This window comes from Trachurus trachurus (assembly GCF_905171665.1).
Source record: "Trachurus trachurus genome assembly, chromosome: 20".
NCBI lineage: Eukaryota > Metazoa > Chordata > Actinopteri > Carangiformes > Carangidae > Trachurus > Trachurus trachurus.
In genome coordinates, this window is record NC_139911.1 from 12,927,656 (window position 1) to 12,945,671 (window position 18,016).

At 40.5% G+C, this 18,016-nt stretch overlaps 2 protein-coding genes across 2 annotated transcripts; one reads left to right on the forward strand and one right to left on the reverse strand.

The window, feature by feature from the left end:
- Positions 1-11,368: 11,368 nt before the first annotated feature.
- On the reverse strand, positions 11,369-11,779 carry LOC311003698 (histone H3.2; the record flags this gene model as incomplete). Its single annotated transcript, XM_083995510.1, has 1 exon — positions 11,369-11,779. One exon carries the CDS (start codon positions 11,777-11,779, stop codon positions 11,369-11,371), a length of 411 nt encoding a protein of 136 aa, XP_083851636.1.
- A 362-nt stretch (positions 11,780-12,141) lies between these two features.
- LOC311003709 (histone H2A-like) lies at positions 12,142-12,525 on the forward strand (the record flags this gene model as incomplete). The annotated part of the gene is made up of 1 exon (XM_083995521.1): positions 12,142-12,525. The coding sequence occupies one exon, from the start codon at positions 12,142-12,144 to the stop codon at positions 12,523-12,525; it is 384 nt and encodes a 127-aa protein (XP_083851647.1).
- Positions 12,526-18,016: the final 5,491 nt, after the last annotated feature.

Consider the following 18,016-nt stretch of genomic DNA (forward strand, 5'->3'; position numbering starts at 1 on the left):
TAGCAAATGTTTTGGCTGTATTCTGGCATCCTTTTGGCATTTTTGGCTTTCTTTTGGCTTTGTGAAAGCCCTTTGGCTCAAATGTGGTATGGTTTTGGTTAGCCATAATAGACAAAATTGGTGCCAGCAATATATGGCTGAGTTATGGCATATATCTGGTTAACCAAGACATTGGGCAAAGAGCGGGATAAAATAGAAGGGTGGTATGGCACGTTTATGGCAAGCCAAAAGATGAGGCAAAAGGCGGGATCAAGTAGAGGGGGTGGTATGGCATGTTTATGGCAAGCCAGAAGATGAGGCAAAAGGCGGGATCAAGTAGAGGGGGTGGTATGGCATGTTTATGGCAAGCCAGAAGATTGGACAAAGGGCGGCAACGTCCGATGGTTTGTTTTGGCATGTGTTTGTATAGCCAAAAGACCAAGCTAAACGGCGGGAATTTCTACACAGTTTCAACCGACGACAGCCCTCCTACTTCATTTTCTCAAGCAGATCAACACGGAGGTACATGATATTATAGACATTTAAATTTAGTAAAATCTGATTTTCTATCATTGCCTTGTTTAAATACACGATAAGGTTTACGTTTTCTGCACAGTTATGTTAATTTTTCCTATTTCGATGGGAACAAAACTGCTGTGAGCTATGAGCTAACTCGTAGCAAACAGGCACAGCCAGCTCATTCAATTTAATTACATCAATGATATGCACAGATAACTTAATAGATACAGTATATACACTGGCAGTGAGTATATGAGATAGTTTAATGAAATTAAAGGGATAGTTCAACATTTTGGCAAATTGGCCCATTGCCATAATCGCTATAGTCATAGCAGTAGGTTCGTTACCTTTAATTGTAGGTGTAAGCTATTTTCAGTACGGCGGAGCGCAGCAGCAGGCTGCTCAGAGCTACGCTATGGAGGCTAATGGAATTTCTTGGTTTCCCTCATTAAACTCATCAAATTCAACATCCCAAAACTCCACAGCGCTTTTGTAGACAAGTTGTGACCTGCACAACCACCACGCTATGAGATAATGACGGAACGATACGAAACGGAGCCGTTTTCGAGGTAAATACAGGGTAAATACGGAGACTGCTTGCTGAAAAACTGTCCCTGAACGCAACACGCATCAGCGGTTTTGTATGAATTTACCTCGAAAACGGCTCCGTTTCGTATCGTTCCGTCATTATCTCATAGCGTGGTGAATGTGCAGCTCACAACTTGTCTACAAAAGCGCTGTGGAGTTTTGGGATTTTGTATTTGATGAGTTTGATGAGGGAAACCAAGAAATTCCCTTAGCCTCCATAGCGTAGCTCTGAGCAGCCAGCTGCTGCGCTCCGCTGTACTAAAAATAGCTTACACCTACAATTAAAGGTAACGAACCTACTGCTATGACTATAGCAATTATGGCAATGGGCCAATTTGCCAAAATGTTGAACTATCCCTTTAATATAATTGGTAGCTGATTAACCTTTGCACAGATAGTAGCTAACTTAGCTAGCAACAATCAGTCATTCCTTCAGCCTACAGTGAATATCTGCTGAAAGCAGCATAGCCTACCATTTAGCGTTGAAAGTATATCCACCAAAAAAAACATTGCTCATGTTGCTGTTTTTTAGCAATAATTAATAAATAATTTTAGCTGCCAGGCAGGAAAACACAAAGAAAACTCCAAACTTAAGCCAAAGAGTGTAGCAAGAAGCTCTAACTGCCACTAGGTGGTGTTGTGATAGTGCTGCCACCAATTTGGACTGAAAAGGCCTACTGCTGTGAAACCTTTTGTTATATTAAACCCACTTTATTCTCTGCCATATGTGCTTCTAGGGAGAAATCTAATTATCTGTGATTTAATTGCTTCGTTGCTTTTCAGTTATAAGCAAAATATCATATGCATACTTATAATATTTTACATATCCTATTTTCCTCTGCAGATCACTGAGCAAATGATGGCCCTGGAAGAAGACCCAGCCTCTTCCTTAAATATAAAAAGGATTTGGTGAGCTGCCTTTGATTTTATTAGAGTAGGGTATAATGTAATGGTTGGCTAGTTGATTTGAAAATCAATGTAGGTAATGATCTCAATATTTTCAGGTCATCTCTCTTGGACCTTCTGGGCCTGCCACTTTGAAGGTTACGGTATGGGGCATTTTAAAGCCAAAGGACCAGACAGAAAAGGACACCTGACGAGGGATGAATGGAAAAGTTACAACTTAAAGTGGGTGAGTTTTATAACTGTAATAAAGCCTTTAATAAAGCATTCTTAGGCTACAGTAGAAGTAATAAGTTACGTTTGTTTTCTCTTTGTCTGTATCACTTTAGATGCCACACGAAGAAACCCCATCTGCTCTACCACCACAGATGCAAGCATAGCACAGACCAGTGATGGTTTTACTGGGCTGGGGACCTGCAACCTGTCAGCCTGGAGTCAGTCAACAGTAAATTCAAAAATAAAAAGATGATGAAATAATATTAATCTTCCTATTGTTCTTGTTTTTTTTCCCAATACACATAGACACATAGCAAGGTTCATTTAAAGTTTATTAAGGGAAGCAATCATTTGGCATTATGGCTTCATTTTGGATCAGCTTTGGGTGGCAGGATTTGGGGGTCTTTTGGGACAGTTATGGCTATATTTTGGAAGGCCACAATTAGTTTTGGGTGAGTTTTGGCCTCTCTTTGGGTCACTTTTGGCTACTTTTTGGCTGGATTTTGGGGATTTGGGGGTCTTTTGGGGCAGTTATGGCTATATTTTGGAAGGCCACAATTAGTTTTGGGTGAGTTTTGGCCTCTCTTTGGGTCACTTTTGGCTACTTTTTGGGCTCTCTTTGGGTCGGTTTTGGCTACTTTTTGGCTGGATTTTGGTTGGATTTTGGGGATTTGGGGCTCTTTTGGGGCAGCTATGGCTGTATTTTGGAAGGCCACAATTAGTTTTGGGTGAGTTTTGGCCTCCTTTTGGTTTGTTTTTGGCTTGCCTATTTTGGGCCATTTAGGGCCCGGAAGCCTGGCCATAATCTTGCCAAAATGACCAGCCAGATTTGGGCCAAAAGGATGCCAAAAGGTTTTTGCTATCTGGGATTGTGTGTAAATGCCAGAGGTGAGTTGTACGCTGTTTTCAGTTTGGATGCTATATTGTGTTAATGTGTATTGTTTACATGTGAATATGGCTAATGCTATCATGCTGCTGTGATGTTCAGCTAATTAGCTAATTCTCACCATGTGTGTTATGTGCCTCGTGTGAGGTGATTGTATTATATGATTAATATCATATGATTCATTACTGGATACAGTCCTTTATATCCAAAGTTGGGGGGGCTTCAGCTGGAGGATGAATGACAGGGGGGTGATGGTGATTTGTTTGGCTTCTTGGATGGTTCTCTGGAGGGCAGGGTTGTTGCTGTATTTAAATATCAGAGGGCTATTGCTTGGTGTCTCTGTCTAATGGTCTGTATGCTGGTTATTCTGTGGATGTAGTGGTTGCTGATTTGGGAGACAGTGAGTCAGTTTTAATACTTTGTTTTGTATTCTCTGCACCCCTGACCTGGCTTCAAAACTTCTCCAGTTCTCCACCACAAACCATCTCAGCAGTGACCACCTAACTGTCCTCACCACCTTCTCCTTCAACCTATAAGCCACCCCAAACAATAAATACAACTACAGAAAAGCAGACTGGGAAATGTACAGAACACACATTGAAAGAAAACTAAAAGACACCCCCATCACTCCCAACACCACCTCCGACGATCTGGTCCACCAAGCAGCCCTGTTAAGTCAAATACTCACCCAAGGCAGAGAGGTTACGATACCCCAAAACACCAACAAAACTCCAACACAGTCATTACCCCACTACATCCTCAAACTCAACAAACAGAAGAGAAAACTGCAGCAAAATGACATCCAGTCCCGATCTCCTCAAACCAAAAGAGAAATAAACAGACTCCAAACAGCATCCACACTATACTTATCAAACAAGCACCAGTCAGCACCTTCAGCACCTTGGACAGCTCTACTCCATCTGCTTCACTACTGGTCACTTCCCTTCACCCTGGAAGACGGCACTCGTCACCATGATCCACAAACCCGGAAAACACCCCCACAACGTCACCAGCTACCGCCCCATCAGCCACATCGGAAAACTCTTTGAAAGAATCATCACCTCCCGGCTCAGTAACCACATCATAGGTCTCATCGGTATCCATCAAGCAGGTTTTAGAAAAGGCAGAGCAACAACAGACAACATCCTCTGTTTATCCGAAGACATCTACAGAAACTTCAATTAAAAAACAAATCACCCTCGCAATATTCTTCGACATTGAGCATTCAACAAAGTATGGCGTAACGGTTTCATATACAGATTACTGGACATCAACCTCAAACTCCCCAAACCCACCCAGTCCATCATCTCCAGCTTCCTCAACAATCGCCACATCAAGGTCAAAGTCAACTCAGCCATCTCAACACCATTCACCCCCCAAGCAGTAGTACCACAAGGCGCAGTTCTCAGTCCACTTCTATTTCTCATTTATACCTCAGACATCTACTACCCCCCAGCCACCATAGCCAAAGTTTCACAGTTTGCTGACGATCTCTGCTACTGGTCCTGTTCAAAATCTTCACAACTAGCAGCCAATAAACTTCAACAGTGCATAACGGAAATAGAAACCCGGTCAAGCATGTGGCGCATCAAGTAATTCATGCAATTCGCACTATGGTTGTATGCTCAACATGGGAAGCTGGGATGAAATCCATGCCAGGAAGTTCAGTAGACATCTACTTAACTGAGAAGATGAGTGGACGAGGCAATGATCCTAGCGACGATGAATATAGCGAAGCTTTAAATAATTCTAGCAATGATAATAATGAAACTGATGGTGACAATAATGACGACGATGATGTTCAATATGAGAGTGCGAGCGAGAGCCAGAGCTCAGACTTCAGCTCGCCCCGTCTACCTGCTGCACAAGCCTGCAGCTCTCCTCTCTCAGAATCTTCAGAAACCAAAACATCAGACTCTTCTTCAAGTACTCCAGACTTTTCTGCTCCCATTTTACTTGATCAAGACAATGAGTCACCATATAAAGATAAAAAAAAGAAAATAAAAGTGAAAGTCTCTTTAAAGAGTGATGAAAAGCGATTCAATGATAACCCTTCTCCGTGATCCTATACCTCCCCCTTAATTCCTCATGAGCTATCTAAAGATTGCCACCTGGAATGCTCGAGGAATCCAATCAAATGTTTTTAGACAACAGAAGATAAACTATTTATTAAATACAGACTTTGATTTTCTTTGTCTTCAAGAACTGAGACTGAACACCATTGAAGACGTAAACGATGTATCGAAACTATGGAATAAGGGGAAATGTGTTATATCAATAGGAGAAAATAAAGCTGATGGTATAGGAATTTTATTCAAATCCCATGATGTTGACATAATTAGAAGAAGAGATATAATCCCAGGAAGACTTCTTATTATCGATTGTTTCTATTCTGGTGAAAAACTACGTATTATAAATGTGTATACTGCTCCACAGGTTTCCAAAAAAATGCAACTGTTTAACAGACTGAAGGAACTCCTTACAGTAGGCTATAAGACTATCTTGTGTGGTGATTTTAATACTGTTACTGATTCCAACGATAAATACAGTCATAATACTTTTAAATTGTCAAAAGAAGGTAAATTATTACGAGATCTCTGTTCTGATGCCAATCTAATTGATTCCTGTTGATATGTAAATCCCCAAGGTTTTTGTTATACACGTTTTGATTCTAAAACGAAAACACGTATAGATAGGATTTATATATTATATATATATTTTTTGAATCAAATGTTTGTATTAATGTTAACGTTTTTTTGACAGACCCCTTTTCTGTCGATAGAGGAGTCAAACAGGGTTGCCCTCTGAGTGCTGCTCTCTATGTGCTGGCCATAAGCCCTCTTATAAAAAAAATAAATTGTGAACCATTGATTTTTGGAATGTATGTAAACCAAACACATCATGTTAAAGCCATTGCATATGCTGATGATGTTACTGTCCTGATAAAAAATCAATTAGAAATGGATATACTATGCAATTACTTAAATTTGTATGAATTAGCGTCTGGCGCCAAATTAAATCATAACAAAACTGAAGGTGTTTGGATAGGGGATGACTCGGAAAAAAAAAATCCTTGAATGTTCAGATTAAGCAAGAAATAAAAATCCTCGGCATAACTTTTTGTAACAAAAATTGCAGTGAATATAATTGGGAGGAAAAATCTAATATAGTAAAAGATGAAATTAACAAATGGCAAAATAAAAATACAAACTATAAAACAAGAATTAACATTATGAAAACACATATATTATCTAAATTGCTTTTTCGCACAAGTATTTTCCCCCAATTTTAAAGAAAATGAATAAACAGTGTGTACATTTTGTATGGGGAACTACAAGAGAGGTCACTAAACGAGATCTTTTATTTAAGAATAAAGATCTAGGTGGTTTAGGTGCAGTAGATTTGTATATCTCCTTGAATGTTACTTTTGTCAAAATCATGTCATCGGCCATCTCTCAAAATGCTCCATGGCTTGGACCTCTCTCCTCCTGGCAAAAAAAGAGAGGTAGAGGCAGACATAAAATACCATTTTATAAATTTAATTTTTCTGACTTCCAAGATGAACACAAACATTTGAATATAAACTGGGAAGCAGATCCTAAAAAATATATATTTAACAACATTAATGATCATAGATATGAAAATAATATTAATTATAAATGTATTCCAACCACAGAAGACTTCAAGATAATAAAAATCATAAACAATAAAATTATTTCAGAAAGCCTCAGAGATGTCCGCTGGCTAATTTCTCTCAACAGACTCCCAGTCAGAGCCATTGTTTCATGGAGTTGCTATGTTACCACAAAAAAATGCCCAATGCCCAACTGTGTCAGTGATGAAACTCAGACCCACCTTATACTGGAATGTCACAGATCTCAACACGTATGGAACTCTATTAAACCTTTGGGACTTTCATTTGCCATAAACTTCAATTCTGTCACTTATGGACTCATACAGGATATACACCCAAAACAGAAAGAACTTTTTAAACTAATCATCGCAATAAAAACTCAAACTATGGACAACTAGATGCTCACTCACCTTAAAACAGATCTACATAGACGGCAATACAGTATTCAACAACATCATCACTGAACACTGCAGAAGAAAAACCTTGGACAAACGTAGCACTCTACCCTGGGACATTTTAAACTTATAAATTAGTGTAAAAAAAAAAAAGTCTGTTGTGAACCTTGCTTTGTCATGTTGTGTATTCTATGCTTTTTTGTGGTTTTTGTGAACTGTTTTTTGCAATGATTCTTTGTAATATGTAAAAACCTTAAATAAATATATATTTTAAATAAAAGTATAGGAGGAAAGGGATAGTCCTATCCGCGTTCCAACGCGCCCTTCGGGGCTAGAGGCCAGATGGCTCCTCTTGGCAGCACCCCGCCCTACTCCTCCAGATTCGGTCAGTGGTGGCTACGACTGAAATATACTGGTGTTGGTGAACCTCCGAGCAGAGACTATGTTGGAGAGTCTCTCACTCCCAAACAAAAGAGACTTTGAACTTTGCTTTTTCCAAGAAGCCCCTCTGCGCCGCTTTCTTGAAATCCAGTCAACAAAATCTGGTGATCAAAAATGGAAAGACTGGACAATTGAATCATCTGTGTTGATTGATGAAATGACAATCATTGTCAAATTCTGGACTGGCAGAATATCCCTGATCAAGATGTCGAAGTGTACTTAAGTAGATTCTGTGAAATCATCCATAAAAACAAACCTCTTGACAAATTTTGAATTTGGTACGGCATCCGTAAATATAAAATTAAAACCCACAGGGATCCAAATGGACAAATGATACAAATCCCTACCTCCATCTCCATGAGTCCTTACAACGGACGTATCATTTACCCAGGATAATCTACACACTGATTCAACTGTCAGTCTCCCGACCATCAGGTCAGACAATGTACAACCATCAGATGCTGGAAATGCGGCAACCTTGGCCACAAGGCCAAGGATTGCAAAGATGAGAGCCTATGCAGTCTATGTGGCAACATCGGTCAACCCACCTATACTGGACTGTTATAGATCTTAACAAGTTTGGAATTCTGTCAAACCTTTGGGACTTTCAATGAACATAAACTTCAATTCTGTCACCTATGGACTTAATCCAGGAAAATATACACCCAAAACAAAAGTAACTATTTCAACTAATGATCGCAATAATAACTCAAACTATGGATAACTAGATGCTCACTCACTTTAAAACAGATTTACATAGACGGCAACACAGTCATCAACAACATCATCACTGACCTCCGCAAAAGAAAAACTATGGACAAACATCGCACTTTACCCTGGGACATTTTAAACTTATAAACTATTGTAAAAAAAACATTGTAATGTATTGTAAACCTTGCTTTGTCCTGTTATATTTCATGAACTATGACATGTTCTTTGTAATTTTGTAAACTTCTTTGCATGACTCTTTGTAATTTGTAAAACCTTAAATAAATACATTTACAAAAAAAAAAGCCACATCGGTCACACCTTTTTCAGCTGCCCGCCATCTTATGCATCCAGATCTAAACTGCCTCCACAACATCTCGATCCTGATCATCCTAACCCTAACCCATCACCAAGGTGGAGGGGTTTTCAGTGCGGGGGCTCCCGCCGGTGCCGTTGCTGGAGCCCAACCTGACCACCTTCTTCGGCGTGAAGCCGGCCAACACCGCTGCGGGTCACCGCCCCGTCCTGACAGCTATCAAGGACCAGGTGGTGGCCCGGCTCGCCGACCGCAGTCACCAGTGCGCCATGCAGGCCTCTGCGGTGGCAAACGACATAAGCGCTGTTCGTCCAACCGGCGGGGAGTGGTTCTCGGACCATATTAGTTTCGCTTTTAATTTAATGTAAGGTTTAACACAGTTACACAGTTAAAATTGTGGCGCCTTTTATAGGTTTTCAAGGTGTTATTACTACGACATGTTTTGCTAGCGTAAATGCTAATCAACATTAGCTGAGCTACCTGGTAGATTCCGTGGTTAATTCATAATTGTGTTGATTAACCTAAAAAGCGGCTTGTCTGATATAAAAATGACGTTGTGATGTTAAAAATCTGAATGTAATAAAAACAATTGCATACAGCTCTTATCAGAGATTGTCATTGATTTAAAATGAGTTATAAAAACGATAGTTACGAATCGTAACTCCAGATTCTATGAGTATAGGCGCAGCCCTCTAAGGCCCCCACATACTCGGGCGTACTTGACTCCACGGGCCGCGGACGTCCGTCCACCGGACCCGTCCGCACAAAGCTCAATTTTTACGACCGCGCGGACTCCACGTAGGCATACTCGGTGTCACACAACAGACTGCTCAGCGGGAAATATTTTCTGTGTGTGTGTATGTGAACGCCAACAGAGAAAGAGCGCTATGTGGAGATCAATGAACGGAACGATATTGCGTTGGTCGAGCCAAAAGCCAGAAAATCTATTTGTGGCCGACGTAATTTATTTGTGGCGGGCCAGCACAAATAAATGAACGCACTGTGATTGCCATAATTTTCCAGAGAGAGGTAATTTCACAGTTTTCCAGCATAACATTTGGGGGAAGTCCTGAGATGTAAAAATCAAGTTGTCCCACATCAGGCGTCCTTTTATGGCACATGTCTGTTCTTTATCAATAATCTCATACAAAACATTACTTAATCTATTCATTATCATTTTAGCCAATATTTTGGCGGCACGGTGGTACAGTGGTTAGCACAGTCACTTCATAGCAAAAGGGTTCTGGTTCGAACCCAGACGGCTGGCTGAGGCCCTTTTGTGCGGAGTTCGCATGTTCTCCTCGTGCATGCATGGGTTCTCTCTGGGTACTTCTCCCACAGACCAAAGACATGCAGGTTGGGTTAATTGGTGACTCTAAATTGCCCACAGGTGTGAATGAGACAAGCGTGAGGACTTGGTGGTGTTGTGTGGCACACTGCCAACTAGGCACCTGGCATGCACACATACAACATTGAATTCCACAGACTTTTGCGTCACCGTATGCACACATACATTCCATCAAACAATGTCACCTTTTTGGTCTTTTATAGATTTAATACATTTAGCCTACTTTGGATATATTTATGTCCAGCGTTATAAGCGTACGATAAATTACTTATGTTGTTTATATCTATATTTTTACAGATGCCATATAATAGTTCTTTTTTCAAGTCTTCTATTTCCGACATGATTTCATCATCTGTATAATTTCCTTGTTTTGTTTCAGACTAATGAGTCATATTTTTCATTTTTCAATTTGTTTATTGCTTTACGTTTCAATTTTAAAAAATTATGTCTAATTGTCTAACTTTATGAATTTCATTTTTTAGCTCTAAAATTGTATTGTAGTTTTTTAAGCATTCAGTATTAAGTTTTTATCGTTAAGCACCTTGTAACTTTGTTTTGAAAGGTATTCTATAAATACAATTATTATTATTATAAGTTTCCCAAAACACCTGGAGACAGAGGTTTCTGAGGACAATTGTGTATTAGATGATCATAAAAGTGATTTAGTATTGTACCATATTGACTTAAAAATGAGAAGATACATAAATTCTGTCAATAGGTGTTTTTGTTTTGGTGTCGAATCGTGTAAATTTGAAACCATGGGGGTTTATGGATCGACAAGCGTCTTATAATTTGGCTTCAGAACAAATATCACATATGTATAATATGGTATTTTCGGCCTTGGCAGGGGGTCCATGATTCATGTCAGCTTGGCCAACGTCCTCCTCTCACCCACCACCTCCAGTCCAGAGCTGGCCCATCTGACCAGCTTGTCTTCCTGCCCCTCCCTGAACTTGCACAGCTTCAGCAGATCACTGCAGACAGGCCAACCTTTTCCTCTTATTGTGGTTTTAGTGTGAGGACTTTTTATGTGGACTTGGATGAAGTGATAGGACAAGAAGTTGCCATGAATATGGATGCAACAGCACAACAAGCTTCATCATCATCATCTCATCAGAAGTGTCATGAATTTGAAGCAGGTAAACCATTTCTTCAGTTATCATGTCCCAGTATCAGGCTCAGTTCAATTCAAGCAACATGTAGCCTGGTAAAAAAATACAAATGTGCTGCCAAAAACTTTAACCTGTTAATTTTATATGTATCAATTGATTTGCTCGATGAGAGTATAATCTTATTAGTATACTGAGATATAGTAAGAGATACCAAGAATCGAAAGGAGTGCAACAGCAAGAGGAAATAACTCGATAGTTGGAAGTGAAGTGGCTCTTAAAAGAGCCGTTGTTGTTGTTGTTGTTTTAGTGGAGCAGAGTCTCGTTTAAGCTCTCTCTCCGCGGATGCGGCGGGCCAGCTGGATGTCTTTGGGCATGATGGTGACCCTCTTGGCGTGGATGGCGCACAGGTTGGTGTCCTCGAACAGACCCACCAGGTAAGCCTCGCTGGCCTCCTGCAGAGCCATGACGGCGGAGCTCTGGAAACGCAGGTCGGTCTTGAAGTCCTGGGCGATTTCACGCACCAGGCGCTGGAAGGGCAGCTTGCGGATGAGCAGCTCGGTGGATTTCTGGTAACGACGGATCTCACGGAGAGCCACGGTACCGGGCCTGTAACGGTGAGGCTTCTTGACGCCGCCGGTGGCCGGGGCGCTCTTACGGGCAGCCTTGGTGGCCAGCTGCTTCCTGGGGGCTTTGCCTCCGGTGGACTTACGAGCGGTCTGCTTGGTTCTTGCCATTTCACTGTGTCTTTCTCTAAGCTGAAGAAAAGTGTGAAGAACCGCCGCGGCACTCGGCTCTTAAAGCCTGAGACCGGCTGGGACGCAGTGACGCTGCTCGACGTCTGTGGCTGGTGATTGGTGAGGGGCTCCTGCTGGAGCTCAGCGCCGCCCACAGGACCAACCCGCCGCCCGAGTCTCTGCTGCTCATTGGAGGAAAGAGCTTTGAAAAAGCCCGGACAAACCCAGAGCAGGAAGCCGCTGCTGGAGCCTCTCTCTGGTTGGTCCGGCACAAAGTGTCCCGCTCCTGCGCTCATATAAGAGACAGTTGAGCTGTGGAGCCACACATTTCTTTGTAGCCAGACTAAAGAGATACATCAACCATGAGTGGAAGAGGAAAGACCGGGGGAAAGGCCAGAGCAAAGGCAAAGACCCGCTCCTCCCGTGCTGGGCTCCAGTTCCCAGTGGGTCGTGTCCACAGGCATCTCCGTAAAGGAAACTATGCTCAGCGTGTGGGGGCTGGTGCTCCCGTCTACCTGGCGGCTGTGCTCGAGTACCTGACCGCTGAGATCCTCGAGTTGGCTGGAAACGCTGCCCGCGACAACAAGAAGACCAGGATCATCCCCCGTCACCTGCAGCTGGCCGTCCGCAACGACGAGGAGCTCAACAAGCTGCTGGGAGGAGTCACCATCGCTCAGGGTGGTGTGCTGCCCAACATCCAGGCTGTTCTCCTGCCCAAGAAGACCGAGAAGCCCGCCAAGAAGTAAACTTCTTCCTGGACAACACCAACACAAAGGCTCTTTTAAGAGCCACATACTCGAATCTAAAAGAGCGCTGTTCCTTGTCTCTAACTCAAATGATAAGCCTTGACGCAATGACGACTGATATTATTTTATAAATCAAGTTTCATGTTAAAATTGGGTGTGATTAATTATAATGCCACTTGTATAACTATTGAAAACAATAAACCTACTATAGAAGACATCTCTAGTCAATATTACACCCATGATAACATGAATCATATGCTAATTAAACACTTAATTTATCCCATCTCCTTCAATGGCAAAAAGTGATTACCTGTAGATGTTGTTTTAAATCTTAATACAGTATTTGCATAGCAAAACCAAGAATCAAATAGGACATTTGAATCAACATTAACATTTTCTTTTTATATTTTATAATATGGCCAAGTTCCTTCATCGTACTTTCAACCATTTCTCATCAAAATACTTTTCATAGTTGTACATTATTTAATTTATTACGTAACAAGATTGTGATGCTCTGCTATCCATGTCATGAACCACTCAAATATATAATCTCAATTAAAATGTAATTTATTACTTTCAGGATTGTAATACCACACATTGCAGTAAACGTTCCCACTCACATGACTGTAAAATTGTATTACATACATACATTTATAGTTTAAATTAAAAAATGAATAGGCTACATCTCTTTGTTTTGTTTTGTTTTTTAAATATACACTATTGATACCAGTTGAGAGGAATATGTGGCTCTTAAAAGACCCTTGTTAGTTATACAAAATCACTATCTGCAAGGAAGCAACATTTCATAGTAATGACCTGGACCAAAGATCAATTATTTGGAATTTAAAGCCAATAAAGCCCACTGCAGAAAGCATATCTTCTACAAAAACAAAGTGTAGGGTGGAGTGAGTATAGTTGAGACATGTGTACAGTTGAAACACTCGCCAAGGCCAAGTAAACTTCTCCTGGACACCACCAACACAAAGGCTCTTTTAAGAGCCACATACTAAGACCTAAAAGAGTCAAATATCTGTATAGTAGGCTAGTGTTGAAATACCTTTTTGGTGTTCATGGCAATTATAATCAAGATTCAAGAGTAACAATATGGGAGACCGGGGATGGTTGTAAGGGTCATCACTTTCACCAGTAAGGGATAACATTAGAGTGATGTGATCAATATCATGTGTACCCACTACCCACTCACTCCCTGACATTGCATATGAATTTGCATGGCTGTGTCAATAAGGTTTTACAGCCAAAAAACTTTTTTTTTTAGGTCAGAAACAAATATTTTTGGACCAAGTCTAAATTTTGACTATTGATACTGTTGAAGTTTGAATTGGGTAACTTGTACAAGATGAAAGAGCAGGTTCTTAGGTGAAATATGAGTCATTTGATGTTTACATCAAACTACCATGCTGGTACAGCTGGTCAAACGGTGACTGACAGGAGTGGGGATGGTTGTAACACCTTTTACCGTTGTTGTTTTATTAAGTGTCACTAACTGTCAACCATCTTTCCTGGAATTATACATTAATTTATTAGCTGCTTCTGACCTCCTGCTGAAGGTTTCCATTCATACATGTTCACCTTTCATCTGTATTATCAGAAGATGTGCTTTAAAACGCTTTCTAATGTTAGGATCCACACCACTGTCACTGCTCTTCATTAAACCATCAGTGATGAGTTATTTTTGTTCATACTGAACCACAGGAAGATGCTTTAGTGTTGGAACATGCACAATAAACTTACATAGATGCATGTTTTTTTTGGTTTGGTAGTTTTTAGTTTTTAATCTCACTGTTACAATTTACCCCAGGTTGTGTTACAACCTACCCCGGTAGTGGGGTAGGTTGTAACAGTGGCACTCCTTGCATTTGACATCAAATTGTGAATTCTTTGATATACTTTGAGAAGTTTAAGGCATTGCTATTTGTAGTGGACAAATGAGGGCATTCTGTGTCAAAATTTGAGAGCCCTACCATGAACACTATGCACGTTGTGGGAGCTGAGACAAAAAGTGTTACAACCATCCCCGGACTCCCCTACATGTAAAAGTAACATTTTATTTCATGAAGGGTGCAATTTTAGATTTTACTGTAGATGTTCATGATCTCCCTTAGACTGTGCAGTTCAAGGCACATGTAAAGAAAGACCAAAGGATGTCTGGAACAGTAACATATTGATCACATTATCTTCATTACGCTCTTGTGTGACTGAAATTCACAATTTTCCCTGTTTCACTTCATGACATCTTTGAATAATGATAAATACTGTAGTAGCCTATAGTAGCCTATAGGAAAAAGGACAGTCACTTTTGCCAGAAACATGCAACTACATAGTGGCCATTCAAATTAACTAATTTGCATTTAAGTATTTTCATCATTAGGTATGTAGTCAGATTAAAATATCCCCTGCTTAATCCATTTCTAGTCAGGAAGTGCCTCAAACTCATCTCAATTGTAATAAAGCATCACAGTTGTTAACATCATGTTACTATTTTAGACTTTTATTCTGATTTCTCAGTGATGTCAACTCTCTGTTCTATTGTTTTGTCACCTGGTATGGATAGTGGTTATTTGTGAGGAAAAACCAGCTCTTTGTGAAGTGTGTGGCTCTTAAAAGAGCCTTTCAGTAGGTTAACATGTGTCTGACTGCATTTCTTTTTTGCTGCCGTCTTCCTGACTACCGTCGGGCCCTTGGCTGCTTTCTGGGGAGCTGCCGGATTGTAGCTGCTGGTTCATTAGCTGCCTCGATCTTATGTTTGTTTTATTGCTTCTTGGCTGCAGCAGCGGGCTTCTTTGTCGATTTCTTGGGCTTTTTGGTTTGAGCTTTCTTATTCACCTTGAAAGACCCGACTGCGCCGTACCCCGACGTCTGTATCAGGACTTCCTTGGCCACCAGGCTCTTCAGCGCAGTCCTGATCCGGGCCTTGTTCTTCACCACGTCGTATCCCCCGGCGGCCAGGGCCTTCCGCAGGGCGTCCGCGGAGACCCCCTTACGGTCGTTGTTTGCGGCCACGGCTCTGACGATGAGGTCGCTGAGGGTCGCACCCTCCATGTTGAACCGGGGGGCCTTCTGCTTCTTCTCGGCCTCGGGCGAGGAGGAGGAGGAGGAGGCGGCTGCGGCTGAAGCGTCTGTCTCCGCCATTAGCTCCGTGTTAACTTCGCTTTAGCTTCGTGACAACTGGGCCTGAACAGACTGAGTGGAGTGGTGAAACAGCCGCAGCTGAGGCGGTACTTGAACACAACATGAGAACCGTGCGGACTCAATCCAGTGCCTTTCAACATGAATCAATATAATACATCCATGCTTTCACACTGGGGAGCTTTTGTCTCCGTCATAGAGTCAAGAGCTCTGTTTTCTGTTTGTTGATCATAAAATAAAAATAACACAGATAAAATAGTTTCCTTTTTATGTCAGCTGGACTGATTTTTTATTTTATTTTATTTTTTTGGGGCGGGGGTTATTTCACTTTTGGTCACAAAAATGTATTTTACAAGTCAACAGTATAAGTGTTTTTTCTCCCTCTCACCTCCCACCTCCCACCTCTCACCACCCATCCCCACCCCCACCCAATAATACCCTTACAGACAAATTCATATCAGCAGAAAAAAGAATACGTAAATACATGGTAAATCAAAAACAGGAGAAAAATAATAATAGTTTAATATATATGTAAAAAATAATAAAAATACTACTACTAATAATAATAATAATGAAATAAAATGAGAGACAAAAATGGGGGGGTGGCCAATTAACAACAAAATAATTATTGTAACATGTAGGACAAAATAACAAAGGCCCATTCACAAGGACAAATAGGCTACAACATATCCAACAAATCCATCCTGTCATCCTGAACAGCTGGATATACAAGAGTCTTTAAATGTATTTGGTTTTAAAGAAGGAACTCTGTAGTGTCTGTTTGAGAGCAAACGTTGATATTCTCTATTCAGTAGCCTACATGTGAAGAGTCAGAGGAAATATTTCTGGACAAGCTGATCATACTTTTATTGTGGGCTTCTGTTGGGGAAAAAATAAGGTGGCAGTTGGGTTCACAAACCTTTATTTTCCAACATTCAGTGTAACAATCTCAAAAAGGGTCCATTAAGTTAGAAAAATGCTCATCAAAGTGTCTAAATAACCAACATCAACATGCAAAGGCTGTGTATAAAGATACAAATCAATAAATGTATACATGTCACAAACACTATGACGAAACCATAAATAACTGTAGGCTACACTGTAATCAAAAACGTATATAATATAAGTAACCATAACAAATCAGTATTTACAGTAAATTAATCACTGAGACTTTGACTGTTAGCATATCCATACACCGTCCATAGATTGATGATGAAATGAAAATGTTACTAATATAAGTTAGTAAAACATTTATTTAAAAAAACACAACAATCAACAGGCTTCCTATATTCCTTACAGACATACAGACAGAGAACGAATCATATTTCCATGTAACTGTATGCTGATTACTGATACACATTATCACACATGGTCACACATCATGAAACAATAGAACAGTTCATTAAAGATAACCTCTCACGTTTTAATCAAGTGGAGTCGACTTCATGTTTTCAAACTGTGATATGAGAGGTTGCCAGTGTTTATAAAATGTTTCATTTGATCCACAGAGAACAAATTTGACCTTTTCAAGTTTTAGAAATGACATCAAGTCTTTGAGCCAGGATGTGTTTGAGGGAGGTGATCTTTCCATTGAAGGAGAATTTGACGACAATCAGGGATGCAAAAGAAATTACATTATATTGTACTGAATTCATCTTGACGCCTTCTCACAGAGTGCCGAACGTCTATTTGTGGTGATGGCTCAACATTTATCTCTAACACCCCTAATAGGATATTGGAGATCTTTATTCACATTCCTGTCAGCTTTGGGCATGACCAAAACATGTGAGTTGACGCAGAACACCTAACTATCACATGAATCAGAGAGGTTTAGGTACATTTTAATAGTCTTTGTTTGGTATAATAAGTCCTGTGAAGTATATGGGATATGGGTGAGTTTTGCACAGGACGAGGATGAATTTAAGGCACCCAGTGCATTTCTCCACCATTCATCAGAGAAGGTAGCGCCCAATTCAGACTCCCATTTGTTTTGATGTAGGCTAGCTTGTAGCCATTTCTGACGGGGTGCTCACAATGAAAGATGTCACAAAATGACAGTAACAAAGTATCACACTGTTTCCTTCCTTCCTCAGTGTCCTTTTTGTGTATTTGTTACACTTCTGCCCCTTACATTCATTGTTATGGAAAAAAGGGTTACTAAATGAAAGATTAAAAACATCCAACATATATTATAATATTATTGATGATAATAATAGAAATATATGTCTTCTATACTGTCATTGAACCAGGACATTTAGTGATCGCTTCATAGAGCAGACACTTGTTTGATTTGTGCGGTTGATCATCCTGTTAGAGAACAGCATGTTATGTCATAACATTGAAC